General features: G+C 40.2%; 1 protein-coding gene across 1 annotated transcript; it reads left to right on the top strand.

Annotated features, from left to right (window-relative positions):
• Positions 1-251: 251 nt before the first annotated feature.
• f8 (coagulation factor VIII, procoagulant component) lies at positions 252-22,625 on the top strand. The gene is made up of 27 exons (XM_084719036.1): positions 252-459; positions 1,193-1,290; positions 1,894-2,016; positions 4,574-4,786; positions 5,719-5,901; positions 6,088-6,191; positions 7,425-7,545; positions 7,645-7,909; positions 7,997-8,162; positions 8,315-8,402; positions 9,260-9,477; positions 9,621-9,765; positions 9,968-10,177; positions 11,007-11,911; positions 12,033-12,175; positions 14,255-14,420; positions 14,649-14,888; positions 15,117-15,345; positions 15,434-15,616; positions 15,728-15,844; positions 17,094-17,165; positions 17,357-17,442; positions 17,591-17,746; positions 19,273-19,417; positions 19,582-19,748; positions 21,404-21,586; positions 22,006-22,625. The coding sequence occupies exons 1-27, from the start codon at positions 290-292 to the stop codon at positions 22,159-22,161; spliced, it is 5,052 nt and encodes a 1,683-aa protein (XP_084575162.1). The 5' UTR covers positions 252-289; the 3' UTR covers positions 22,162-22,625.
• Positions 22,626-24,934: the final 2,309 nt, after the last annotated feature.

Raw genomic sequence — 24,934 nt, 5'->3', positions numbered from 1 at the left:
ATATTATCTAAACTTTTCAAATTCCACCAACTTAAAAGTTTAAGGCAGCCCTGACAAATAGCTTTTTTTTTTCCAGCAGATTAAACCCTACCCTGGTACAACAGAATTTCCTCTGATCTTATCATAGCCTGGCAGTCTCACCCACGCGCCCCCACGTGCGATTTCCAGCTTCCCGGTCACTTGCCCTCTCTCTCCACCCTCTGCCCCCCTTCCCTTTAAATACTTCAGCCCGCGGGAGGAGCGGCAGAGCCGGGCCAGCGTCTGGATACACGCAGGTACACACACCGCCATGACAGCGACACTTCTGCTGCTGCTGCCGCCGCTGCTGCTGCTCTGCTCCTGGGAGGGAGACGCTCAGCAGCCTGCCGCTGCGGTCAGAGAGTATTACATAGCTGCTGTGGAGATCGGCTGGGACTACATCTACCTGGACGACACCGACACTGCAGCTGCCGATCAAAGGTGAATATTACTTTGTCTCATTTCAGAAACACTCTCTGGGAGGACCGCGACACCTTATTGCCAGTTTCCACAGGCTGCTTTTGTTACATCACTTGTAAAATCTAAAATAATATAAAATAATGTATTTCATAAGTTTAGGGCTGTTTACATAAAAAAAATGAATATTTTATTATTGGTCCAATATTTGACGATCATAGGTAAATCGGACTACACATATGTTGTCCGATATGAAGACATTTTCTTTTAATAGAACATAATGCAGATTGTTTTGATTTTTATAGCTTTAGAGGCAGTATTTTATGAATACTTTAATCTATACATTTATTCTGTTGTATGTTTCTTTTTAATTTAATTATTAATTATTTGAAATATTGTTAAATTGCTCAATATCCTGCCTCCGTTACATATCTTTGTTTAGGGATCACTGGAAAAATGTGCGTTTGTGTGTATATATTAATGGCCAGTTTTGTATGTTACATTTAGTTTAATAAGTCTATTATCTACCTATTAATGTAATTGGCCAGCCTATTGACATGGGAATGTCTTTACTCCCTAATATTGATCATCATTATTAGGGAGCATCAGCATCAGAAATCAAGTAGCGTATAGGTCGGGTCATAAGTTTCCCCCAAAAAATGATCTTAAGAGAGGTAAGATTGATTAAGACATTATATTTTCTTATTATTTTGTTGATCTGGTTTGATTGACAGTCTGAATATTGTTTGTCTTTCAGCACATCTAAAGATATTCCTGAAAAATACATCAAGGCAATTTACAGAGAGTATGAAGACTCAACATACATGGTCCCCAAGCCAAGGCCACCGTGGACAGGTAGGTCTCCTACTCTAATATTCTCAGTTTCTCGCTTTCAGTTATATATTTCAAAAGATTTCTGTCATCATATCACACTTATGTTAATGGTTAATACCCCTCAATCAGTATTCTTTCATTTTTTTAGTTTGTAAAACAAAATTGTAGAGCTGCAACAACAGATTGATTAGTTGTCAACTGTTGTGTTGAATTAACTGCTGATTATTTTGAATAATCGATTAATGGGTTTGAATAATTAAAATAAAACAAATCAAAATTCTCTGAATTAAGCTTCCTAAATGTGAATATTTTCTGAAGACAGAAGTGTTCAGAAGTGATCTTGAGCTTTAGGAAACACTGATTTTTCACCCTTTTTAAAAATTTTATAGACAATTTATCGATTAATTGAGGAAACAATGGACAGATTAAGTGTCACTGAAAATCGTCGTTAGTTGCAGCTCTACAAAAATCGGAAGCAAAAGAATGATCAGTGCCTGCAATGCAAAATTAAAGGTATAGATTTAGTGTAAAATGTAATAGTTGTCAGTTCTCTTGTATCTTCAGATTTGTCTTAAATTAGGGAGTCATGTGTCTTCTGACTTCTTTTGTGTCCTCTGGTCGCAGGTATTCAGGGCCCAGTGATTGTTGCCCAGGCGGGTGACAGGGTGGTGGTCCACTTCAAAAACCTGGCCTCTCAGCCCTACAGTATCAGCCCCGTGGGGATCACCTACTGGAAACAGTCGGAAGGTTGTGAACTTTCTTACTTTGTCTCTAATGCTCTCCAGCACACACTGAATGTTAGTCAGCAGAGTCCCGTTCTTCTTGTTCATCATTTGACTCAGCATTTTGACTCATAATCACTTTGAAGTCCATCTTATAATAGCGAAGATGAGTCAATGGCAAAAACATACAAATCCTACCTCCACAGCATGAAAGAGAAATCCAAATCTGATCTTCTTACTCACAGCTTTTTTGCTTGAGTCTGAAAGAATTTTGCTAAACGCAGAGAAACTATTCATGGCAAAGGCAATGATGTAACAAGAATTATGTTAAGTGTAAAGGAAACACAGAAAAAAAAAGTTGCCTCCTTATTCTGGAGAAATTACAGGGAGCAACCGTTACCGCTATCTCGTGTGTGCAGATTTTGTACGTGTTAGTGCCTAACGGTCAGTCTTACAGAGTTGTCTGCCTAAAACACGTGTAAATATTTTATTGGTGAAAGCAGGATAGGTAGAACATACTTAATCACCATACTTTACTTTTAGTATAACGGTTAAAGTCACAATTCCAGAACTTGTTTAAAAAAAGAGTTCAGCAGGACAAAGTACATTCTAGTAAATACGGTAAGCAGCCAGAGATTTGGTTCTTATTAGTCAGCAGGAATGGTTACAGGCTGTTAAAATTCTCAGTAAATGGTCTCCATAACATGAAGAAACCATCAGTGCTCCCCTGTGAGAAAACTTTTTTTCCAAGCTTAAAAAAAAAACATCATTCAACCATAGTTAAAATGAAGATGGCTTTGGAGATTTCCACAATAAATACAGAAACCTAATGTAGTTAAAATACCTCGTTTTACTAGCCTTTGAATTACAATGTCAGAGTGAAAAGAAAATAACAGAATATCCCTGATGTGAGAAGCTCTCAGAGGTTAATACCCGTCACAGAAGGCGCTGGCGTATGTCCTAATGCTGCGGTAGATCCAAAGCAGTTGGTTCCTGTAAACGGCTCATGTCTTCCTGCCACAAGGCAGATTCCTATAAAGCAGTTCATTATAATCTGAAAAGCTGTATCTGTCATGTCCAGGAATGAGCCGTCATGAAGCACATCTAATCACATAAACCTGTGGTATTAAGGGTGAATAAAGAGGTTACTGCCATTTCTGATATAAGTCATCATTGCACATTGTCCTTCACTGTCTTATTATAATTCCTAAGCCCTGATGCTTTTTACTCTGTGCTCCAGTAACAGTTGAGTAAGCTTCGTATTCAGCAGAACCTCAGTCAAAATTTCTCCTTTCCTGTTTCTTGTATATGTTGAAAAGAAAACCAACTTTTGAATGTTACCGGGGAATCTGTAAAAGCCATGGAGTCACATATTAAATTAGCTAATGGTGGCAGAACACTAGCTAACTAGCTGGTTAATCTGCATGAAATTTGAGCTAGCTAAAAAGGTTTGTTTACATTCCTTGGTTACATCTGATAGCTGATGTTAGCAGAACACTAGCTAGCTAGCTAGGTAATTTACATTTATTTTTAGCTAGTTAGTTATTTAGCTAGTATTTTTCTAACATTAGCTAACATAAGATGCCCCTACTGATTTTAAATGTCTGCCAGCAACATCTTTTAACCATCTTTAAAAACACAACTTTCTGACTTGTCTGTTGACACAATAAACGCAGAAACATGAAAGTGTGTTTGGTTGATAACTTTTTATCAGTTCATGTATTGTATATCCATTTATTCCTCACATGTAATTTGTAACATGGTATTAGGTTGTTACACTTAGTTGCTGTCCACATAGAGTCGCCTAGATTACTTAGAAAAGTCATTTTTTTAGCATTAACCCTGTTAACAAGTTAGGTAAAGCAATATTTTAATGGTTGTAAGGGATATACTGGTGCATAGGACCAGGTATCATTTAAATAATTACTATACTGTACTCTGTTGGTGACGCCAACACCAACAGAGTACTTTGTTTGATCCCTCTTCTTTCATTTTGGGCCATTTCAGCACCTGTCCATCAAATATACCACAGACTGTGTGTAGCTGTGGTAGTGAGCCAATCACATACTGCATTAAATCAAAGAATGCTTCAAGTAAAACTACATAGTCATAGTCTTTTTTTTTTTTTGGATCTGGATACACAAAAGATCAAATGCACGTATCATTAATCTGGAGAAGTTTTGACAGTACATGGTACTCAGTTATTTCATTTTGTACCTTAAAGGTGTTGAGTACTGATTCCTACTGGTGCAGCACCAAGTCTGAGTCACTTTGCAATATAAAAGTTCAGAGTGTTTCAGCAGACTTGGATGATATCATGAATCTTCACTGGGATACTCGTTTCTGCCGGCGTATCGCACAGACGTTACAAGAACAACAACTCATGAACAAACCCGCATCATAAGAGTGACTTACCAGCTCAGGAAATGGGACCATCAAAGGAGCACCTGAATGCAGCTGTGGGAGGGGTCAATTACTGTATTTTTTCCAAAGAAAGATAAGACTAAGCGGTTTTTCCTGCGTTGACTCATCTCTACTACAGAGTGAACACAGAGAAGTCATGCTGTGTCTTCTCTCTCCAGGAGCCGGATATGATGACTCCACAGCAGGTCAGGAGAAGGAGGATGATGCCGTCTATCCTGGAGGATACTATGAGTACGTGTGGGATATCAGCCCTAAAGACGGGCCCACCGCCAGTGACCCAGAGTGCCTCACCTACTCCTACTCATCCCAGGTGGACACAGTCCGAGATGTAAACTCAGGACTCATCGGTGCCCTGCTCATCTGCAAATCAAGTCAGTGTGTAGTTTTGATCTGTTATTGTCTTTCACAAACACAGCATCTGATTTCACCTACAAACATGCATTGTATTTTGTCAGTATTGTGTCTTTATATAATTTATTGTCCTTTAATGCTCTCACTTACTTTTCTAATATTAATTAATGAACAACTGACACCTTGCCTCATTAGCTCATTACATAAAAATGCACACAGAAACACAATTAAAGAAGTTGTGCAAATATTTTAAAAGTTTTATTTTGAGTGACAATAAATACACTGAATGAGGCAATAATGAAAAGATGAGGTGATAAATTACATAAACTAGCCAAATTGCTGTAGAATGAGCCATTTATATGTAAATGTTTCTACAGTAGCCCAGAACACACAAACCAAACATTGACTATTGATTCAGACTTAACTAATTTGTACAAGTTTCACAGCCACCCTAGTTTCTCATACGTGTTTGGAAGGGGAGGGTGAAATGACATGTTTGCAATCTGCAAGCTCAGTGTGAGATGCCAGTAAACCTGTCATTAGTCATTAGTTTTGCAGGTATTTGGTCACAAACCAAATTAACACTGTATGATCTGATGATGGTGCTCAATTAGCAGTCGATTCAATAGTTGTTGAAATACCAAACACAAAATTGCAAATGTGAACCTCATGGTGGCACTAAAGGGTTAGTCAGAATGCATTCAAATTCATCCTCTGGGCACCACTGATATTTGTACCAAATTGTACAGTAATTCATTCAATAGTGAGATACAGTCTGCACCAACATGGTGGATCAACATTGTCGTACCTTAAGCTATTGGCAGGGGTTTATCTCACTCTATAGAAAAAGGAATTTAACAGGAAATAGGAGCAGACGTTCTTAATGTTCCTGTAATATCAGACTGCGCTGCATCTTGCGTAACATATATTATGTGCTTTTGTGTTTTCCCAGGTGCCTTCGCAGAGAATGGCCAGAGGAGAAATCCAGCGTTTGTGCTGCTGTTTGCAGTGTTTGATGAGAGCAAGAGCTGGTATGGAGAGATAGGAGAGAGGAGGAGCAGAGAGAAGTTTAAGAGGAACAAGAACAGGAAGGAATACCACACCATCAATGGATATGTCAACTCTACGTTACCCGGTAATGAACCAGACTGGCTGTAGACACGGAGTTTGTTCCATGAAGTCGTGTTGAAATGTTAAGTGTTGCTAACACTGTGCTCAGTGTATCAGCAGCTGCGCTGCATGTGGTCCAGTCAGGAATTTGGCTTCATTCTTTCTGTCTCTGTGTGTGTGTGTGTGTGTGTGTGTGTGTGTGTGTGTGTAGGTTTGAAAATCTGTCAGGGTCGTAATCATGTGTTCTGGCATATGATTGGGATGGGCACAGCTCCAGAAATCCACTCCATTCAGTTCCAGGATCACTCTCTGGAGGTAATATGAATTTTCACATAGAGAAACTGATTCAAAAGTTAAAGGAGATCAAACAAATAAGTTAACTTTTATCCTGACTAATTAAACCCCGCCCCTTTTTGCTCCATGCTCCAATAACAGATGAGCAAGCTTGGTACCTCATCAATCAGCTAGCTAGTTAGCTAGTCTTTTTCTAACGTTAGCTAACTCTAGCTAAGCTAACCAGCTAGCCAATATACATCAAGTGTCAGGGCCGAAAAGGATTACTTTAAAAATGTTTTCCCATGCAGGTACTAATTACTTGTTAAACATGTAGTCAGTAATCTAATCCAAGTATCACAATATTAAAGTAATGTAATTTGATTACTTCACACTACTTTTACTTACTACAACATAAAATATGATGAAACTGTTAAGCCTAATATAATGTTTTGTGTTCATTGTTGGTTCATTAGTTTGTTCAGCTACTCCTTCGTTTGTTGTGCACAATTTCACTGATTGATTGATTTAAAGACAAAAAAGTTTAAATTTCCACCCAGTGAAACCATTTTTTCACAGGAGAACATTAGTTAATTAATTAGTTATTTTGATATCTTTCAAACAGAAAATGAACTTGCGACCCCAAGATGAGTTTTGTTTTCTGAAAGTTCTGTGTTAAGACTGACATTGAATTCAGTTGTGTTTTAGTACAGTTTAATTTAGAAAGGTGTTCATACAGCATTTAACAACATTTGTTATCTACAATACTTGCACTTTGCTTTGAGAAACTTTTTGAAAGGCCCGTGTTTTGTTTAAAGGACATTTGTGCTTTCTTTCTGAGAGTGACAAGATTCATATCAATCTTGTGAAGTAAAGAGCTGGAGCCCGGAGATGATTAGCCTAGCTTAGCATAAAGACTGGAAGTAGGTGGAAACAGCTAGCCTGGCTTTGCCCAAAGTTCCAAAAATACACTTCCCAGCACCTCTAAACTACACAAATTATTGTATTGAAAGCATTCACAAAGAGTGATGTAAAGATCACGTTTTGTTATTTTTTCTTGCAGTTTCACTGTAGCTGACCTAAGCTAATTAGCTTCTGACTTGATATTCATATTTAACACCCACACACAAGAGAAATATCGATCTTCTTATCAAACCTTAGCAACAAAGTGTGTTTCCCAACATAGAATGAGCAGAATATTGTTTTACTTTTCTTGCCACAACCTAGTGTAGCATTTTTATTAAAAATCTTATATGTTGGCTCTGTATTTTTTAGGTAATGACCCATCGTAAAGTCACGCTGGAAGTGACCCCTATGACTTTCATCACTGCAGAAATGAGACCTGCTGCTGTAGGCCGCTTTCTTATCAGCTGTCAGATACATGCTCACCGCCACGGTAACATAAAGCGTCCTAAAATCTTTTTTCCATATTATATTAATTTAACTGTATTTTACTGATAATCTGATTGTTAGTGTGGACTTCTACTCCACCCAGATGGTATGAATGCATGGTTTGTGGTGGAGAAATGCCCCGACCCTGTTGGGCTGCCCGGACCCGATCTTCGTAAAGTCAAACACCCGAACTACAGTGAAGACTACAGTGAAGACTACAATGACGATATGTTCAACACCATAAGCTTCCATCCTAGGAAAACACAAGTGCAGGCCAGAGCCAGCAGAGGACAGCAGCCTGCAACCTGGAAGCATTACATCGCTATTGAAGAGGTCACCTGGGACTACGCCCCTCATGTCAAACCCAGGTAGGGCAGATGAAGGAAGACAAAGAGGGAAAAATAACAAAGTGACTTGATTCAAATTGATTGTTTCTTTTCTCTCTTACACATCAGTGAGCTGCAGTCTGAATATTTGCCTGCAGCTCCCCATCACCTGAGGTACAGGTATAAAAAGGCGGCGTATGTGGAATACACAGACAGTTCTTTCACTCAGAGGAAGAGAGCTGCAAACACACTGCTGGGTCCACTTCTGAAAGGAAAAGTCAATGATCAGATCCATGTGAGTAAAATGTCTGAAAAGAAAATATGGGAGTTTTTCTTTTGTGCATGAACAAATCAAGCCACAACAACATACATGAAACAGAAGTAAACTTGTGCAGCTCTCTGTATGGCTTCTAACTGATGTCTCACTGGATTGAATTGTGTCCTCAGATCATTTTGAGAAACATGGCCAGTCGCCCTTTCAATATCTACCCCAACGGCCTCACCAAGATCTCTCCCCTCCACAGATCCACAAATGGTAAGCTCAAGCATGGACACAAACCAACAGAGAAAGCCTAATGTCTTTCTATTTTGACTGCTTTTCTACAAATTTGAGCTCCTTTAATGAAAAGGCTCAGTAAGGAAGGTCAAGGATTTAATTGGATGAGGCTTCCACATGCCTCCAATTCATTGTATTGAAAATAGCCGAGTGTGGCTTTGTATGATGTGAAGGTTAGTACAACCACTGTAGGGGATGTGGCCTCTTGGCCACATAGTGTGTGACACAGGAAGTAACACCGCTTAATGTGGCAATAACACCCATCAGTCCGAGCCAATTAACCATGAGCAGCTGCTGTCAGACTCTCCGTGTCTGCAGAGAAACACTGGAAACACAGAGTCTGCTGCAGCTTTCACAGTTACTAGAACCACATTTGTGGCCCATTTTAAAAAGGTTTATGTGTTGTACTTGCAGTGTAGCGAGCAGAGCTAAAGCTAACTAGTGGAGTATCAGTACGTAATCATAATCCTACCGTTTATCATGTGATCATCATCATCGAGGGAGAGAAAGCAGTCTGGTGGAACTTCTACAGTCATAAAAAGTACTAAAATTCAAAAATACTAAGTAGAACGCTGTTCAACAGACTCCATAAATTTATTAAGACATGTGAATGTCAACATCAGCATTGATGTGTGTCATCATGATATAATTTAGTTTACAGCGGTCCAGTGTATAAGCCTTAAGTGAAATTATTGGCAGAATATGTATGCATATATGTATGTTTTCATAGTGTATAATCATCTGAAAATGAGAATCACATTCTTTTCTTTATCTTAGAATGAGCCATTTATATCTTTTATATTAATTCCCAAAATTCATCTCTTCTAATTAAACAGCTGCAGAGAAGGATTTGCGCTCCATGGGAGTACTGCCCAATGAAACGTTTAGCTACGTTTGGAAGCTAACAACAGATGATGGGCCCTTGACCGGAGACCCCCAGTGTCTGACCCACCTGTATCAGAGCACTGTCTCTCCAGAGAGGGACCTGGCCTCCGGGCTGGTGGGCACCCTGCTCATCTGCAAGAGCGAGGCCATCGACATCAGTGGACGTCTGGTGAGAAGAACGTTCATGTGATAATAAATAGGCTCGAGTTGCAGACACAGCAATTGATCACCAAAGAGAAATCATTTGAAAAAAAATATACACCTGCATTAATGTAATATAATCTCTTGTACTGAATCTATTGTTGCATGCAGTTTGGCTCAGATAAAGAGTGGAGCGTGATATTTGCTGTGTTTGATGAGAACAAAAGTTGGTACATCAACGAAAACATGCAGAGGTCCAGCCTGAACTCCTACAACACCTCTGACCCTGAATTCTACAACTCCAATGTCATTTACAGTAAGTTCACCTCAGAGTTACATTTGTATATTTACCTCTTCTGAGCTGCTGTTGTGGAATAATCATCAGTTTTGAACAGCAAACAGCTCTCAGTAGTTTGCAAAGCAACACTAGCATTCGTTTGGAGTCGTATTTCTGACGACATGGCAAATGTTAGTGCAAAATTCACTCTCTTTGCGCTCTGTTTTCCCTTCACTTCCAGGTGTGAACGGCATCATGTTCAGCGGGCGTCAGTTTGTGATTTGTAAAACAGACGTCACCTTCTGGCATGTGGCTAATGTGGGGACCCAGAGTGACTTCCTCTCTGTTTACTTCACGGGAAATCTCTTTGAATATGAAGGCCTCTTCCAGTCTGTTCTCACCCTCTTCCCTATGACTGGCATGACTGTTTCCATGGAATCCGAGCTGATAGGTGAGACTGAGGTTTAATTTCTCCCGACTGGACTTTATGGGTAATAGCTGCCTCCAGCTACATGCATGCACTCACCCACCCCTGAAGTTTTTGCTAATTGCACCTTGGAAGGTCAGGTCAACTATATGGTAGGTACAGTAATCTACTGTAGATATGTTTGCATGGTTCATCTGCACTAATACTCACTAACACTAATTGAAAATATGATGTAGACGGCATTTCACAAAGTGTGAGTATCACCTGGGAAACTCTGTTAATTTATAATAATTGCAGAGGTCATCTGTGATCTTAATCTGATGTAAATCTCTTGTAATTTGTAAAAAATTCCACCTCAAATTACCTACCATATTTCACCACGGAGGTCCTGTAATAATAGTGCTGTGTGAATGGATATCTCTGTGATTTAGGACTGTATTATTTTTTGTAATGTTTTCAGTTGTCATGCAACTGAACAAGTGTAATATTTGGTTGTGGATCATAATATGTTGAACAGCAGTCAGCGCTCTAAAACACATGGTAATACTAGTATTGTGCAAATAGGACCTCTTGTTTTACCAACTGTGATTTTTTAAGAGGCGCTGATTTGCCACCACCTTAAATTATTCATGCAGGTTTTTCTCTGAAGGACAGAGATTCGATCTCAGTAATGTTAATCAGAAAGCGTTAAAAATACCAGGTGTGAAGGCAAAGATTGGGTAGTTTTATTATCCAGATGGCATACCTCGATACAGATCTGATTGAAATTCAGCACAGGTTTTTTGACATGTAATTCACCACCTGTCTGTGTTGCTCTTGAGTCATATTAATTTTTACTCATGTTGTCTCTCAGGTGAGTGGGAGATCAGTGCCTTTGATGGCATTCTGAAGAGCCGGGGGATGAGCATCCGGTACACCGTTCGTCCTTGCGACAATGGAGACCTCCCACTAGTCGATCGTGATCACGATGAAGACGATATCTCTGACTACGTTGATCAGATACCTCTGCGGCCGAGGAGCAGCAGACTTCAAAATCGCATGTTGGTTCGAGTGTGCAATAAAACCATGGATAGCAACAATACTCAGTCATTAAACGCATCATCAGGATGTCGCCTGCAGTTAGTGACAATAACACCACCGGAAGGAGACAAACCCAACGTGCTGAAGGGAGGAATCCCACAGGATATCCTGGAGGAATTAGAGATCGATGGAGAGTGGACAGATTCTCAGAATGAGACTGAACCTGGAGAGGAGAGAACCATCAGACAGAGAAGACAGGCCGAGGGCAACTGGACAGATGCTGATGCCAGTTCTGGAGCTTCAGCAGATGGAGGAACATTGATGGAGATTGAAGAACACACTGTGGAAAATAGAACTGACACTGGTGCCGAGGTAAAACCTGAAGAACAGGCTCTGGAAAATAGAACTGACACTGGTGCCGAGGTAAAACCTGAAGAACAGGCTCTGGAAAATAGGACTGACACTGGTGCCAAAGTAAAAGCTGAGGACATGAGTGAGATGTCAAGTGTAAATAATGAGACAAGAGGAGACCTTGAAGACAGCAACGAGATCTTGGTGAACAGAAATCTACCGCAGAACGAGAATGTCTCAGCTGTAGAAGTAACTGATTCAGAAGAGATGGATAAAAACTACATTCAGTCTGAACCTGAGCGACTTACAGTGGATCTGCTGGATCCAGAATACAACAACACAGCAGAGCTTGATCTGTCCCTTGACTATGATGACTACAGCCAAGAGGTACCACTTTCTATGTCTGTATATCTGTACATTTATTTAGTACTTATAATTCCAATGTATTGGACACTATGTACCACAAATACAAACGCTTCCCCTCACCCACACTGATTTTTTTTCATAGGTGAATCACACATCAGATATATTTGGCACAGATTACATGGACCTGCGCTCCGGAGAGGTCAGATATCGCCACTACTACATTGCTGCAGAGGAGATCACCTGGGACTACGGCATCAGAAAACCACATCAGTTCATCAAACCCGGGTAGGAACAATGTCTTGGATAGGTTTCCAGACAGGACTAATAAGCTAATTTTATTTGCATAGCTCAAAATCACAAATCACAATTTGCCTGAGGGGGCTGTAAGGTCAAACTCCCCAACAAACCTTTTAACAGGGTAAAAAAAAGAAGAAAGGCATGTACTAGAAATAAAAGTAATTGTTTGACATCGTCTTGTCAAGAGACATGAAAGGTTTAACACTTCTGATATATGTGGGTTAAACATTTAACATTTCCACATTAAAATGTCTAAGAACATCTAGACGTCCTTCATTATCCTAAATGTTTCAAACCATGTTCAAACACATAAAAATCTATAATTTATTCAAGGTAACAGTGCATTTCCTGCTAGCTGCTATAACTTATACAGGACCTGCATGTATAAGTTATAACAGCTGCGTGGCTTCTTAGAAGTAAACACAGTGAGTGAGAGTGAGGAAGGAAGTCTTCCTTCTTTCTGCCGGAGTCTTGTCAGATAGATTTTCATTGGCATTGGTGGTTGTTTAGGTATGGACTGGCAGCTGGGGATGAGACTGGACACAAGCAGAAACAGGTTGCCTGACTCACTAACTAACATGTTGTATTCCATTTTTTTTTAATCCATACACAAACCAAAATGTGAAAAGTAAGTCTGTGGGATTTATGCCAAACCAGGTCAAACTACGCAGACTTTGCTCTGGTACTGGAATAGCAATTTGTCTCATTGAACAGTTCTGTTTTGCAGTGTACATTACATCCTTGCAGGGTCTTCGAGTGTGGCTGCAGAGTCTCAGACTGCATTCCTGTAGGAAAAAGCGCAGTCAGCAGTGCTCTCCTTCAGCCTGTCAGTGCAAACTGTTTGTGCTGTGTTTTGGCGTCTGAAAAGCCTTTTAAACCCATGAATCTGTCGCTCCAACTTCCTGGATTGTATCTCATTGTTACACCGGTACTTAAACAACACTCCCCTGCCAGTGCAGCCCCCTTGCAGTGCTGTGCAAGTTCACAATCAAAAAGTGCTATCCCAAAGTTTATTTCACACTGATTAAAATGAACTAGTTCACATTTATTTCTCCTATTTTGTTTTTAAATTTAAATTAAATAGAACTTCCTCTGACCAGGGACACTGGAGTCTTTGTCATGATGTTGTATGAAGTGGTCCATGACTTTCATTTTTTAATGCATGATCAGCCAAACTTTATATAAACCGCCGACATTTCTATCCACGTTCACGCACTCTGTCTCTCTCTCTGCTGGGATCACACTTTGTTTAAATCAGCTGACGTTATCTCTCTCAGGAGTGAACGTTGCTCACATTCACGTTCATTAATCTCAAACTGATTGTTACGTGCCACAGTGTCTGTGTGGTGTTGTGATCTCCTGTGCCCAGGTTCTGCCCCTCCCCCCTTGCAGATTGCAGTGATTGGCATCAGGTGCAGCTGCTCTGCAATCAGGACCTGGTGCTTAAAAACCTGGAGAGTGCAGCCAGTCAGGGCCCATGGGCCACATGTCAGGGCCAGTGGGCCATTCGGCAGATGGAGGTCTGCAAAAGGATTAACCCTTTTGTTATTTAATTAGTTCACTTCACACCACTTGCTAATAAAAACCCTTTGTTTACACCATTTTGTCTCAGTTTTCCTTCCTTCCTTTTTCTCCCGGTTAAATGTATTTGATGTTACACCCCTCATCCCCAAGGCCAACTTGGGGGTCGTAACACTGATCTGTTCAGTTCACCATTCACAAAAAATGAGAGCATTTTCAATGAATGCTGCTCTTTTAGCGTGTTCATGTACAACTCTGGACCCTCAAACACACACAGAGCTGCTTTTAGTCTGAATCCCTGCAGAGTCTAGTTTCATATTTGTTTGTCAGAATTTGATGTTTTAGATGATTTTCCTCATTAATAGCAATGTCCAGAATTTTGACACCTCGTGTTTTGGGCAAAATCAACATGATATAACATAGAGAACAGTTGTGTTATTGATGAAAGGACACAAAATGTTGCACCATTGTGACAGAAAACCGCATTTTAAAATCCAATCTCTTTAACGTCAAAAGCAGCAGAACTGACTCCACTCCTCATTTTAGAGAGATGCGTCGTGGGATGAGGAAGTTCCTGCCAGAATATAAGAAGGTGGTGTTTCGAGCCTACAGGGACGAAGACTTCCAAGATCCTGTAGGCAGAGGAGAGCTTCAGGAACACCTGGGAATCATGGGACCTTTGATCAGAACTGAGATTAATGATCTCCTCACTGTGAGTGATCCTGGTTTTTAGGACGCAGTGATGTTTTTCTGTTGTCTCAGTAACTGCTTCCATTTTGACAATCCTCAGTTTTACTGTTTCATGTAAAATGAAAACAAATGTGAACACAAGTGATGTTTCACAACACACTTGAATTATGAAACATAACTAGATGATGTAACTGTCTGATTTATTACTGATGTTTGGTGACCCATCTTCTCCCTCTCTGTCTTATTCCAGGTGATTTTTAAGAACAAGGCGTCCAGGCCGTACTCCTTCCACCTTCAGGGAGTTTATGACCGCAGCCAGGGGGCCGGCTTTGCCCAAACGCACGCCTCCTCTGCTCCACCCGGGGTCCCGGGAGATCCTGTGGCTCCTGGGGAGGCGCGGACGTATAACTGGAGAATAACCAAGAAACAAGGACCAACTGACACTGAATTTGACTGCAAGACCGGGGCTTATTACTCCACTGTGAATAAGGTGTGTATAGGCGAATATACAGCGTGCACTGTAGATTGTAATGTCTGCACAGTGTATGTATGTATGCCTACATGAATGAATCTGCGTGATCTTTCTGTATGGTTCTCTGTAATTTTCATCCTTTAGTCTTTTGTTTAATTCTTTGTAACTTAATGAAAAAAGCTGCACAATTGGTATAAAATCCTAACCAGTAAAAGAGAAAATAAATACTTCTTTGCTATGTTCCAGGAGAGGGACCTTCATTCGGGTTTGATTGGTCCTCTGGCGATCTGTAAGCCCGGCACCCTCCGGACTCGCCAGTACACGCAGCCGGACGTCCAGGACTTCTCCCTCCTCTTCCACACCTTTGATGAAACTAAAAGCTGGTACCTGGAGGAGAGCCTCCAGCGGCACTGTGCTCCACCCTGTCAGGCCAACACTGAGGACTCCTGGTACCACGTCAGCAACAAGTTCGCAGGTGGAGGCAACAAGCTTGATTGTTGGTGTCATCTTGTAATTAGTTTTTTTGTAATTTCTCTGAAATAATCCCTGCGTTTTTTCCTCAGCAATAAACGGTTATGTGGCGGAGACACTTCCTGGTCTGATGGTCGCCCAGCACCAGCGAGTCAGGTGGCACCTGCTGAATGTGGGAAGTGATGGAGAGTACCACGCTGTGCACTTCCATGGTTTACCTTTCACTGTTCATACTAAACAAGAACACCGTATGGGGGTCTACAACCTCTACCCTGGTAAATTCCAGTGTTTTTCTTATCCTTGTTTTAGGTAATTGGCTCTCTTGCCCCCCAGAAGCCTTATTCCTGACTATTATTTAAAATGTTTTATTGCTGTCTGTCACCCAGGAGTGTTTGGCACAGTGGAGATGAGACCCCCCACGGTTGGCACATGGCTGGTCGAGTGCACCGTAGGAGACTACCAGCTCGCCGGCATGAGGGCTAAACTACTGGTCTATAATCCACGTAGGTACACGCCGTGTCACGTACCTGTGAGAAATATTTATAATGTAATATGATACATATTCTAATACATACTCAGAGTAATAATAGTGGATTTGCATTTGTTTTTTTTAGCCATGTTAGTGACTCAAGGAAAGGAAGTATCGTTTTTGTCTCCAATGCAGGCAAGGATTTTGATGATGCACTCAGGGCCACAAATAATTAAAATTTTCCACCATTCCAACACGTCATGAAAGAGTATCTCTGTATTCTGAAATTCTCAGGTTAACATATACATAAACCTCAGCTTATTAAGCTTGAGTTAAAGCATGTTGCCATGCTAAACAAAAGGCTCTGGCAAAGTAACATTGCTGTTAAAACATCAGTTGTAAGCATACTTCAGTGTATTGTCTTGATAGTGGTGTATGTATGTAAACATGGTAATGATAGCTTTGTTGCTAACATGCTAAGATGCTGATGTTAAACAGGATTGTTCCTACGTTCCACAGCTCTGTATAGCACATAATGGGTTAGGGGATAGGGCGAGGGGTTGGCATAGAACATAGAACCTGGGGAACCAAGATATGCTCCATGTTGAACTCCACACATCAACATGTAATGAACCAACAGTTGTTTTCATCCATGCTGACTGTAGGCATGTTTTCACACAATGGTTTGCACTTCAACATGTTAAAATTGAGAAATTTCTGCCAACATAGCTGAGCCTAACAAACCTGAGATTACTTAAAATGATCACTGTACAGATCAGAGTAGTATTCTCCCTTTGTTACTACACTCAGGCAAAAACATTTCTACTAGTGGTAAGGATCTGTTTTTTATATATTCATTTATGTATTTTGTGGTGTGTGTTGAGCATAACAGCCTAATGGGGCTGTTTAACTCTGGAATTGTTCAAGAAAAAAAAGAGATTTTGCAACTTGTACAGTTGTATTAAACACTCATCACTGCATTTTGAAATTTCATCATCAGTTTCATTTCATTTTCCACACTACAAAGTATTTTTTATTGTGTCACTGATGGAGCTTTTTAATTAAAGAGGACTTTCCATATTGCTACATCAGATATCTGAGGTAAAGCTGTAGAGTCACACATGTCATAAACGTAATTTCCAGAAATTTCAAAATGAAGAGTTCTGTACTCCACAGAAATGGAAGTAAGGAAGTAAGAATTTTTTGTACTGATAATTATGTTCACCTGGAAATTTAGCATTAATTAATGAGCTGAAATTTTGTTTTCTTGTACGGACATGCAGGATGTGTTTCACCTCTGGGGATGAAATCAGGAAGGATTGGGGATTCACAGATCACAGCATCAGATTATTTAGGTAAGGCAGTGTTTTTTTCTTTCTTTTAACAGGGCAAACACACCAGGAAGACTCTTAATTCTTGTCACAGGAAGTGGAAGTGCTTACCACAAATACCCCTGTGGCCTCCAGTCAGTTTTATGAAAAGTGAAAGCCTGGAAGTGACCCCCATTGAGTTGATTATAACTGTGTTTACACATGTCTGTGTCCAGATAACTGGCAGCCGCGGCTGGCGAGGCTGGATCAGTCCGGTTATATCAACGCCTGGATGGGCACAAACAAGATGTCATGGATACAGGTAACACATGCAGCCTACCTCCTGTTAACCTTTGCACAGCACTTACTGCACACTGTATATGCTACAGTATGTAGTCTCCAGTGTGCCAAATAAAGGATATTGTAGGAATTGTATATTCTTTGTAATTAATGTTCATATGTGGTGGTAGGTTGACCTTCAGAGGCCCACTCTGCTGCATGGTGTGCTGACGCAGGGCGTCAGGGCAAAGCTGAGGGACAACTACATCACATTCTTCACCGTCTCCTACAGCCTGGATCAGGAGACCTGGACCACTTACAGGGGAAACAGCACCAGGAAGACCAAAGTATGTCTTCTGCTGTGTTGCACACACACTGTTTGTCTGCCGCAGTTGGGGCTACAGTTACCATCTGACAGCAATAAAATTATTAATTTCTTCAGGTTTCATGAGTTCCTCAACTTTGCAGAAGCTGAACCTGCAGTCGTGGAACATGTAATTGCCACATCAGCAGATACGAACCCTGACAGAATATCTCGTGTATTTAGGTGAAATAACTAAAATATTTAACATGCTACAAGCAGCTCCAACAATCTGTTTATCTTGTTGTTTTGGGAGTTGTGAGGAGGATGGACCTTCTCCTGTAGATGAGTTATATTACATCAACACATAAAGATTCAATATTCAAGATGTTTATTGTAACACCTGTTATACAAGTACAATCATGTGAAAATTTTTTGCTGTGAATCTCCATTAAAGATTAAATTAATAAAAAAAAATGGGTAGGTTAAGTAATAAAAGACAGAACAATAATAATAAGATAAATAGAAAGTAATAGTATAAAATGAAGTGAAATGTTTATTTACAAATCATATACAATAATAAAGTAAAAAATACTCAGTAGTATAGCAGGATTTAGTACAAAGACACAATAAAGAGCAAATAAATATAGAAGCAATGACGGTTGCATATTACAGACGATGCATAAAATAAAAATGGTAAATAGTAATAAAGTGCTTTTGCTGTTAAAATTAGTTTAAATTGAAACTGTCCTGCACAAATTACCTTTGAATTATACATGACAAGTGCTTGTCTATTTTAGCTTGTTAACAACAAATTCTATTTGACTTCAAATCTCCCTCTACAGTAATTGTTTTACATGTGTTTCTTGAACAATACTTAAGATTGCTATTGTGATGACTGGGAAGTGATCATTTTACTTCCTATATATTTTTTGTATTGAAGCCATTCGTGGTTGTGCGTTATGATGTCAGAAAATCAAACCAGAAAATGTGTTTGCATTAAAAATGGTTGCTGTTCAGCAACTAACCATGGGAGTTTGAGCCGTACTGGCATACTAGCGGCCATGACATGATACTGTTACACTGTCAAATAGAAAGCCGTTATCATCAGTGTACAGAATATAACTAAATGAGGAGCACTACACATAATAAAAAAAGACACAAGGAAACTCAAGAGAAGCAAAAACACCCTCAGCAAACAAGCATCCACAGCTGTTAACACAGGCATTAAAATAATAAGTAAAATAAATGTATAAACAATGTAATTTGTAATTAGGTGTATTTCTGCACAAGAATTATTGCACTAGTATGAATGTAATTATTGCTCAAGAATAATTAGTTGCATTAGGTCCATTGGACAACAGTAGCAAATTGTTTACTGTAAGGTGTCGCCTATTTGAAGCAAGTCCCTGCAAGTTAATAAAGAAGGAAACCAGTGGCTTCCTGACAGATCAGCCTGAAAACATGTGCTTTGGTCTGATCTGCAGAAAAGCCTGACAGCTGTTGATTTGTAGGCTTGTTGCACTGAAATGATCCATGATCTCTCAACTGACATGAGTGGTTCTGTTTTAGGTATTTTACGGCAACATGGACAGCTCCAGAATAAAACACAACCGCTTCGCTCCGCCGTTGGTAGCTCGCTACGTCAGGATTCAGCCAATGGACTTTAAGCAAAGGCCCGCTCTGCGACTGGAGCTGCTGGGCTGCGACCTCAACAGTGAGTTTTACCTCCAGCAGGAGAATCTGTGGTTGGAGTTAATTTTACTGTGTGAAAGTGCTGAGAATGACTCAGTGACTCTGTGTGTGTGTGTGTGTGTGTGTGTGTGTGTGTGTGTGTGTGTGTGTGTGTGTGTGTGTGTGTGTGTGTGTGTGTGTGACCAGGCTGCTCTTTCCCTCTCGGGCTCCATAAGGGACTGACTCCTTTGATTCTTGTGATTCCTGACGAGAGCTTCACTGCCTCCTCATCTTATTCGTATCTGCTGCGTAGCTGGCCCCCCAAGCTCGCCCGCCTCCATCAGGAAGGCATCACCAACGCCTGGAGGCCCAAGGTGAACACAAATACACACATACACACTAATACTACATAGTAAAGCTAAATCTGGCAAACAGATACCTCAATAAACTTTCAATTGGGTAGTGACCTCTCTCTCTGTCTCTCCACTGTCCAATAAAACACAGAAGTAAGATTAGCCTAATCCTCTTCTGGAGGAAGGTCGTCTACTTCACTGGGTGAAAGTCTGTTTCCCATCTGACCATCCGTGACGGGTCGCACCCGTATACACATCCAACACTGAGGCCACAGTGTACTAACACACCCTGGAGTACATTTCTGCGTCACTGCAGCAAGCTGAGAGAAAAGACGGTTTTGATCCTTGACCTAACTTTACTTACTCAACATTTCTTTCATACCACATAATTAAAATACAAGACAAAGTGAAGTTGTTCGCTGTGGAGGAGGACGGATTTTGTGACTTGTGAAAAATGTGTTTTAGCTGACTTTAAACTCAGAATTGTGACAGAATTCGGACTTTACTTTAATTCTGACTTTGAACCCAGAAACTCAGAAAGTCAGAAGTCTGAGAACAGAGTCAGAAGTCTTTTTTTTTTTTTCCACCTGTGGCCCTTATCCTTTTCCATAGTTCCTCCCTCACCTTGTGACAGGAACCAGCACAGACCTGTCACCCTTTCACCCTCCACTCTTTATTCTTTTACTGTTTTGTTCTGTGGTTCCTCCTCTCCTATCCTCCTCCTCAGCTTATCGTTTTCACACTTTGTAGCACTGAACTGCAGAGGTGTGATTTGTCCTTCTGTCAGACTGTTAAGGTCACACACTAAAGAGAGGCACTTGTACTCCACGGACTGAAGTCACCCACTGTAGGCCAACTATTATCTGGACCAGTGCTGCAATGACGTTAGCAGATGGCCTCTGATGAACAAAGATTTCTCTGTTTTTACACGTCCCCAGACATTTGGAAGTGTCCTCTAAGAGTAGCTGCAGTTTTTCATTGTTCTCGACATCAGTCTAAACAGGAAATCACACTTCTTGCAGAAGTGTTCCAGGATACAGAATAAAATGGGATGACCTTGATTGACTTTAAAATAGGAAAGCAGTGTTTGGCTTTCTTCACACCCAGTTTCAACTCTAAATCATTTTTGTTTATAGTGAATTTTCCCGCAGCCGAGCAACCCTGCGCTTATCAGTTCAAGATTTTCATGAGGATTGAGGAATTAAAACCCCTTCATTAACAGCGCATCTGGTTTTGCTGCCACATCATGTCAGTGGAAAAAAAGATGTACTGCCAGAAACATTTTCCTACTTTCTAAGTTTCCTAATGTGGGAGAGGAAGTGGTTTGGCGTTCCCTTTGGCCATCCCAACATCTGGATTGTTTTGTTTTCCTTCTGCTTTGGCTACTCCTGTTTCATTCAGAGGCGGGTATAGAGTTTCCCTTATTTTATTTAAGGCTTTACAGTCATGACTTTTGTGTTTCCAGTCAAATAATTTCATAATCACATTCTTTTGCACATAATATTATATATATTTCTAATCTGGAGATAATAAATATACTGTGGTTTCTTTCTATAGTAAATAAGGAAGGACCCAAGTACACCAGTTTGCCCATCTACTTTATTATTTTTGTTTCTGTGTTGTTTTATATTCATATTTCCCTTTCTAAAATCTCTCTTCTGCTCTTTTCACCACAGAACAACAACCCTCACGAGTGGCTCCAGGTTGACTTGGGGAAAATGAGACGCATCACCGGGGTCGTGACCCAAGGAGCACGATCACTGTTGACCCAAATGATGGTGACAGAGTTCTCTGTCACCGTCAGCCATGATGAACACACCTGGAACAGCGTGTTAGAGGAGGGCTCCCAAAGAGAAAAGGTACATGTGTTGTAGAGCACAGTGGGGATTTCACCCCACGTTTCTACTGAAATCAGGCCCCTGACAGAGCTGCTGTGTTGACTAACATGTTCTTTACTCGCGTCACTTATTCCGTCATTTAATCATTAATGTAGTACTCTCACAGTTTCCCTTACTGTTACACACGTGGATGAGTCACTGCTCTGTAATATGGAGCTGACAACCAATAAAAGAATCCTATGAAAGTGTGTTTTCATGTTTTAGTGACACATACTGTATTAAATGTGGATATGACTCCTAAAAACCCCTGAAAATCCCATATGTGGATATACTTACTGTATATAATCTATAACTTGTGGCCCTCAGTGTTAGTTTATTACTTTTATTAATTCCCTAAACTCCCTAGTTTTCTTCATCGTTCCTCTCTTCCTCCTTGGCAGATCTTCACAGGAAACAGCGATTCGGAGGAGGAGGCTCTCTCTGTTTTTGAGCCCCCTCTGTTTGGCCGCTACCTCCGTATCCATCCACGGGGTTGGATCAACGACATCGCCTTGCGTCTGGAGGTCTTGGGCTGCGACACACAGCAGGGGCTCTGACACCGCTGGATAAACTCACCGACACTGTGCAGAAGCGATTAAGTAGCATAAAGTATCCTGGTTTCAGTTGGAGTTTAGCAAGTTATGAAAAATGTTGTATTGTTTTGCAGAGCACTTATTAAGTTTTCTAATATATCTAACTGTGTAAGAGAAGCTATTTCTTCTATGGCCACAACTTTGTTTACATTTCCACCCTTTTTTTTTTTTTTTTGCAACATGGCGTTTTGTCATTTCATGCAGAAATAGCATAAAGAATCATGCTTGATGTGATTAGAAGAAAGAAGTTTATAAAAAAAGATGTGAGTTTAAGCTGAGTGACAATATTTTATAGAACAAACCTGCTGAATGTGTAAATATTTCAGACTCAGATGGATGTATAAAGTTTGAATGGTCGATGTATATTGTTGGAAAAGTTTAATGTATTTTTCTGCTTTATTAGAGTTTATAAAAACAATGAATTTTAACAGGTTTCACTGGCATTTATTTCAAGTGTGACAGCTTCTTCTGTACCAACACATGCACAAAGAAACACTAATGTTCCAGCTGAAGGCAAAATTCAAACAATCGTGTGCTTTCAGAGCTCTTAACCAAGTTCAGGTGGGTATTTGAACACGAGCAAACAAACTATGATAAACCCTCTTGGAGGCTTCGTGTCCTGTTCTTCATTTCCATGTCAGGAAAGGCAGCAGAGCGTTCTCTCTTTTCTTTTGTTTTCTACCCTCTGCCCAGCACATTATCGCAGTTCTTTCTTCGTTCCATCTGTCTGCAGTCCAGAACGTTTCTGATCTGTTATTTTTTCTTATCCACCTCCACCAGGCCCCCCTACAGAAACAATGAGCGACTGTGCTCCAACATTGTTAAAGTTAAAATACGCAGCCGTGAAAAACAATCATGTTCACATATGAGGATTAAATAATGAGGCGACTGGAAGGGAAACACTGACAAAGTGTGTCTTAAACTGTATATTTTGGGTCTGACTGTGTGAAACACGAAAACACCAGCAGCACCGTTGTGGGTCCAAAAAAACATTTATCAGGTCGTTATCAGCAGAGGAAGTTTCCAGACAGGGGTGTGTGTTTCGTTTGGAGGACAGGACATGCGTTGGCAGAGACATGGCAGCAGCACATCGTGCCTGGCTGTCACACTTTATCTTTGCGAAAACAATAACACACCGTCCCTAATCTCAGCAACAGACACCAGCACCTGTATGCAACTGAGCAGCAGTTAATAAACATGATCTGAAACACATCACACAGAGGTGAGCAGAGGCCATGGCCTGCTGCCCAGGTGTGATTAACTATCAGCTGCTGGGTTTGTGCTCACACCGTGTGAAAGAGGCAACAACAACAAATCCAGGCCGGTCACACACACCGCAGATGACCTGGGAGTTCAAAGAGCCACGCTAGCTTTCACATCATCAGCTCAGTGACTCCAAATTTTGCTTGAACTATACAGCTTCAAGATAAACTAGTAGCCATATTGATATTAATATGATTGTATAAACTCAAGTTTTACAGATGATACTGCAGATATTAATAAGATAAGTCCCACATTTCTTCCACTTTCCACTTTTCTCCTCTTCCTGATTTCTGTACTTAGTTATGCCATGTGCTGAGCTCATTTATGTTGAAAAGAAAACTATTTTTAAGACGGTTAAAAGATGTGGCTGGGTAACTTTTAGCTACACATGATTATACCAAATTAAAAATAATGAGAATAAAATAAAAATGAATATTTTTGTTTCAACTTAAAACATTTAAGTTAACTGAACTTTGGTTGATTAATTAGTTTCAAGTTTTAAAAAAAACAAGTTAATGCAACATGAGAAAACATGTTCAATATACTTAATTAAAATGTATTAGAGACACAGCAAGTTTCATCAAACTATGAAAAAGAGCAGTTGTAACTCCCACACAATGCATGCTGGGAAGTCTCTCAATATGCAGAGACATTAAAACCTGCTTGAGACAGTTTATCCAACACAGAGAGCAACGTCATTGTCATTATTGATTAATAAGTCATTTAGTGACATATAAAATCTCAAAAAAAAAAGTGAAAAAGTTCAGGTTTATGTCTTCAGCCGGCTTGTTTTGTCCAGCCAATAGTCCAAAACAACCAAAAATACTATACTAACAATTATATAAGACCAAGAGGAGCAGCAAAGTGTCACATTTAAGAAGCTGAGCCAGACTGTTTTGACAGGTCCTCATGTTCCTGGGTTTGTGGGAGAGTCAGACATCTGGAGTTGGGTGTTGACTTACATCCTTTGCAATGCAAGGAAGTTCTAAAAGTACCAATTTCATACATAGAAGTTCATTTTCCCTGTACTGAAATAAAAAAAAAATTAAATAAGGAACTAAATCCAAAGACTTTCTGTGAGGAACGAGTGGGACTGGTGACAAAATATTTAGTGTACACTTTGTGGTTAATGGGCAAAAATTCACAATCGGCCACAAGGTTCCTTCTTCTTTCAATTTGTAACAGACCACATAAGACAAAGTTTGCCAACACAAATTAAATAGTAGTATGTTTATAATCCATTTACAAGGACATATCTTGTGGACTGACAAGGACAACCAAGTTGCCAGCCATGTAGCACCAAGTACTATGAGAACATGACATATCTGTGACCTGGAGTTTCATATTCTCTGTGATACGTGAATGATTGCCACACTTCCCTTTGTCACAACCTGCTACCAAGTAAGAACAGTGTGAACAAATCTGTTTCTCTGTCAGCAGACTAGTGAGGAAGTGCCATGAAGTGGCAGGAAAG

The sequence above is a fragment of the Lutjanus erythropterus genome, chromosome 5 (genome assembly GCF_056507025.1).
Source record: "Lutjanus erythropterus isolate fLutEry1 chromosome 5, fLutEry1.hap2, whole genome shotgun sequence".
Classification (NCBI taxonomy): Eukaryota; Metazoa; Chordata; class Actinopteri; order Lutjaniformes; family Lutjanidae; genus Lutjanus; species Lutjanus erythropterus.
The sequence above is the reverse complement of the archived record's forward strand: the minus strand, read 5'-3'. Positions and strand labels throughout refer to the sequence as shown.

Excerpts from the sequence above, each read along its gene's own strand:
- f8 (XM_084719036.1), top strand. The coding sequence starts at position 290 with ATGACAGCGACACTTCTGCTGCTGCTGCCGCCGCTGCTGCTGCTCTGC. Across the intron at positions 8,163-8,314 it reads AAGTCAATGATCAGATCCAT|ATCATTTTGAGAAACATGGC; the intron begins GTGAGTAAAATG and ends TTGTGTCCTCAG. Across the intron at positions 21,587-22,005 it reads AGGGCTCCCAAAGAGAAAAG|ATCTTCACAGGAAACAGCGA; the intron begins GTACATGTGTTG and ends CCTCCTTGGCAG.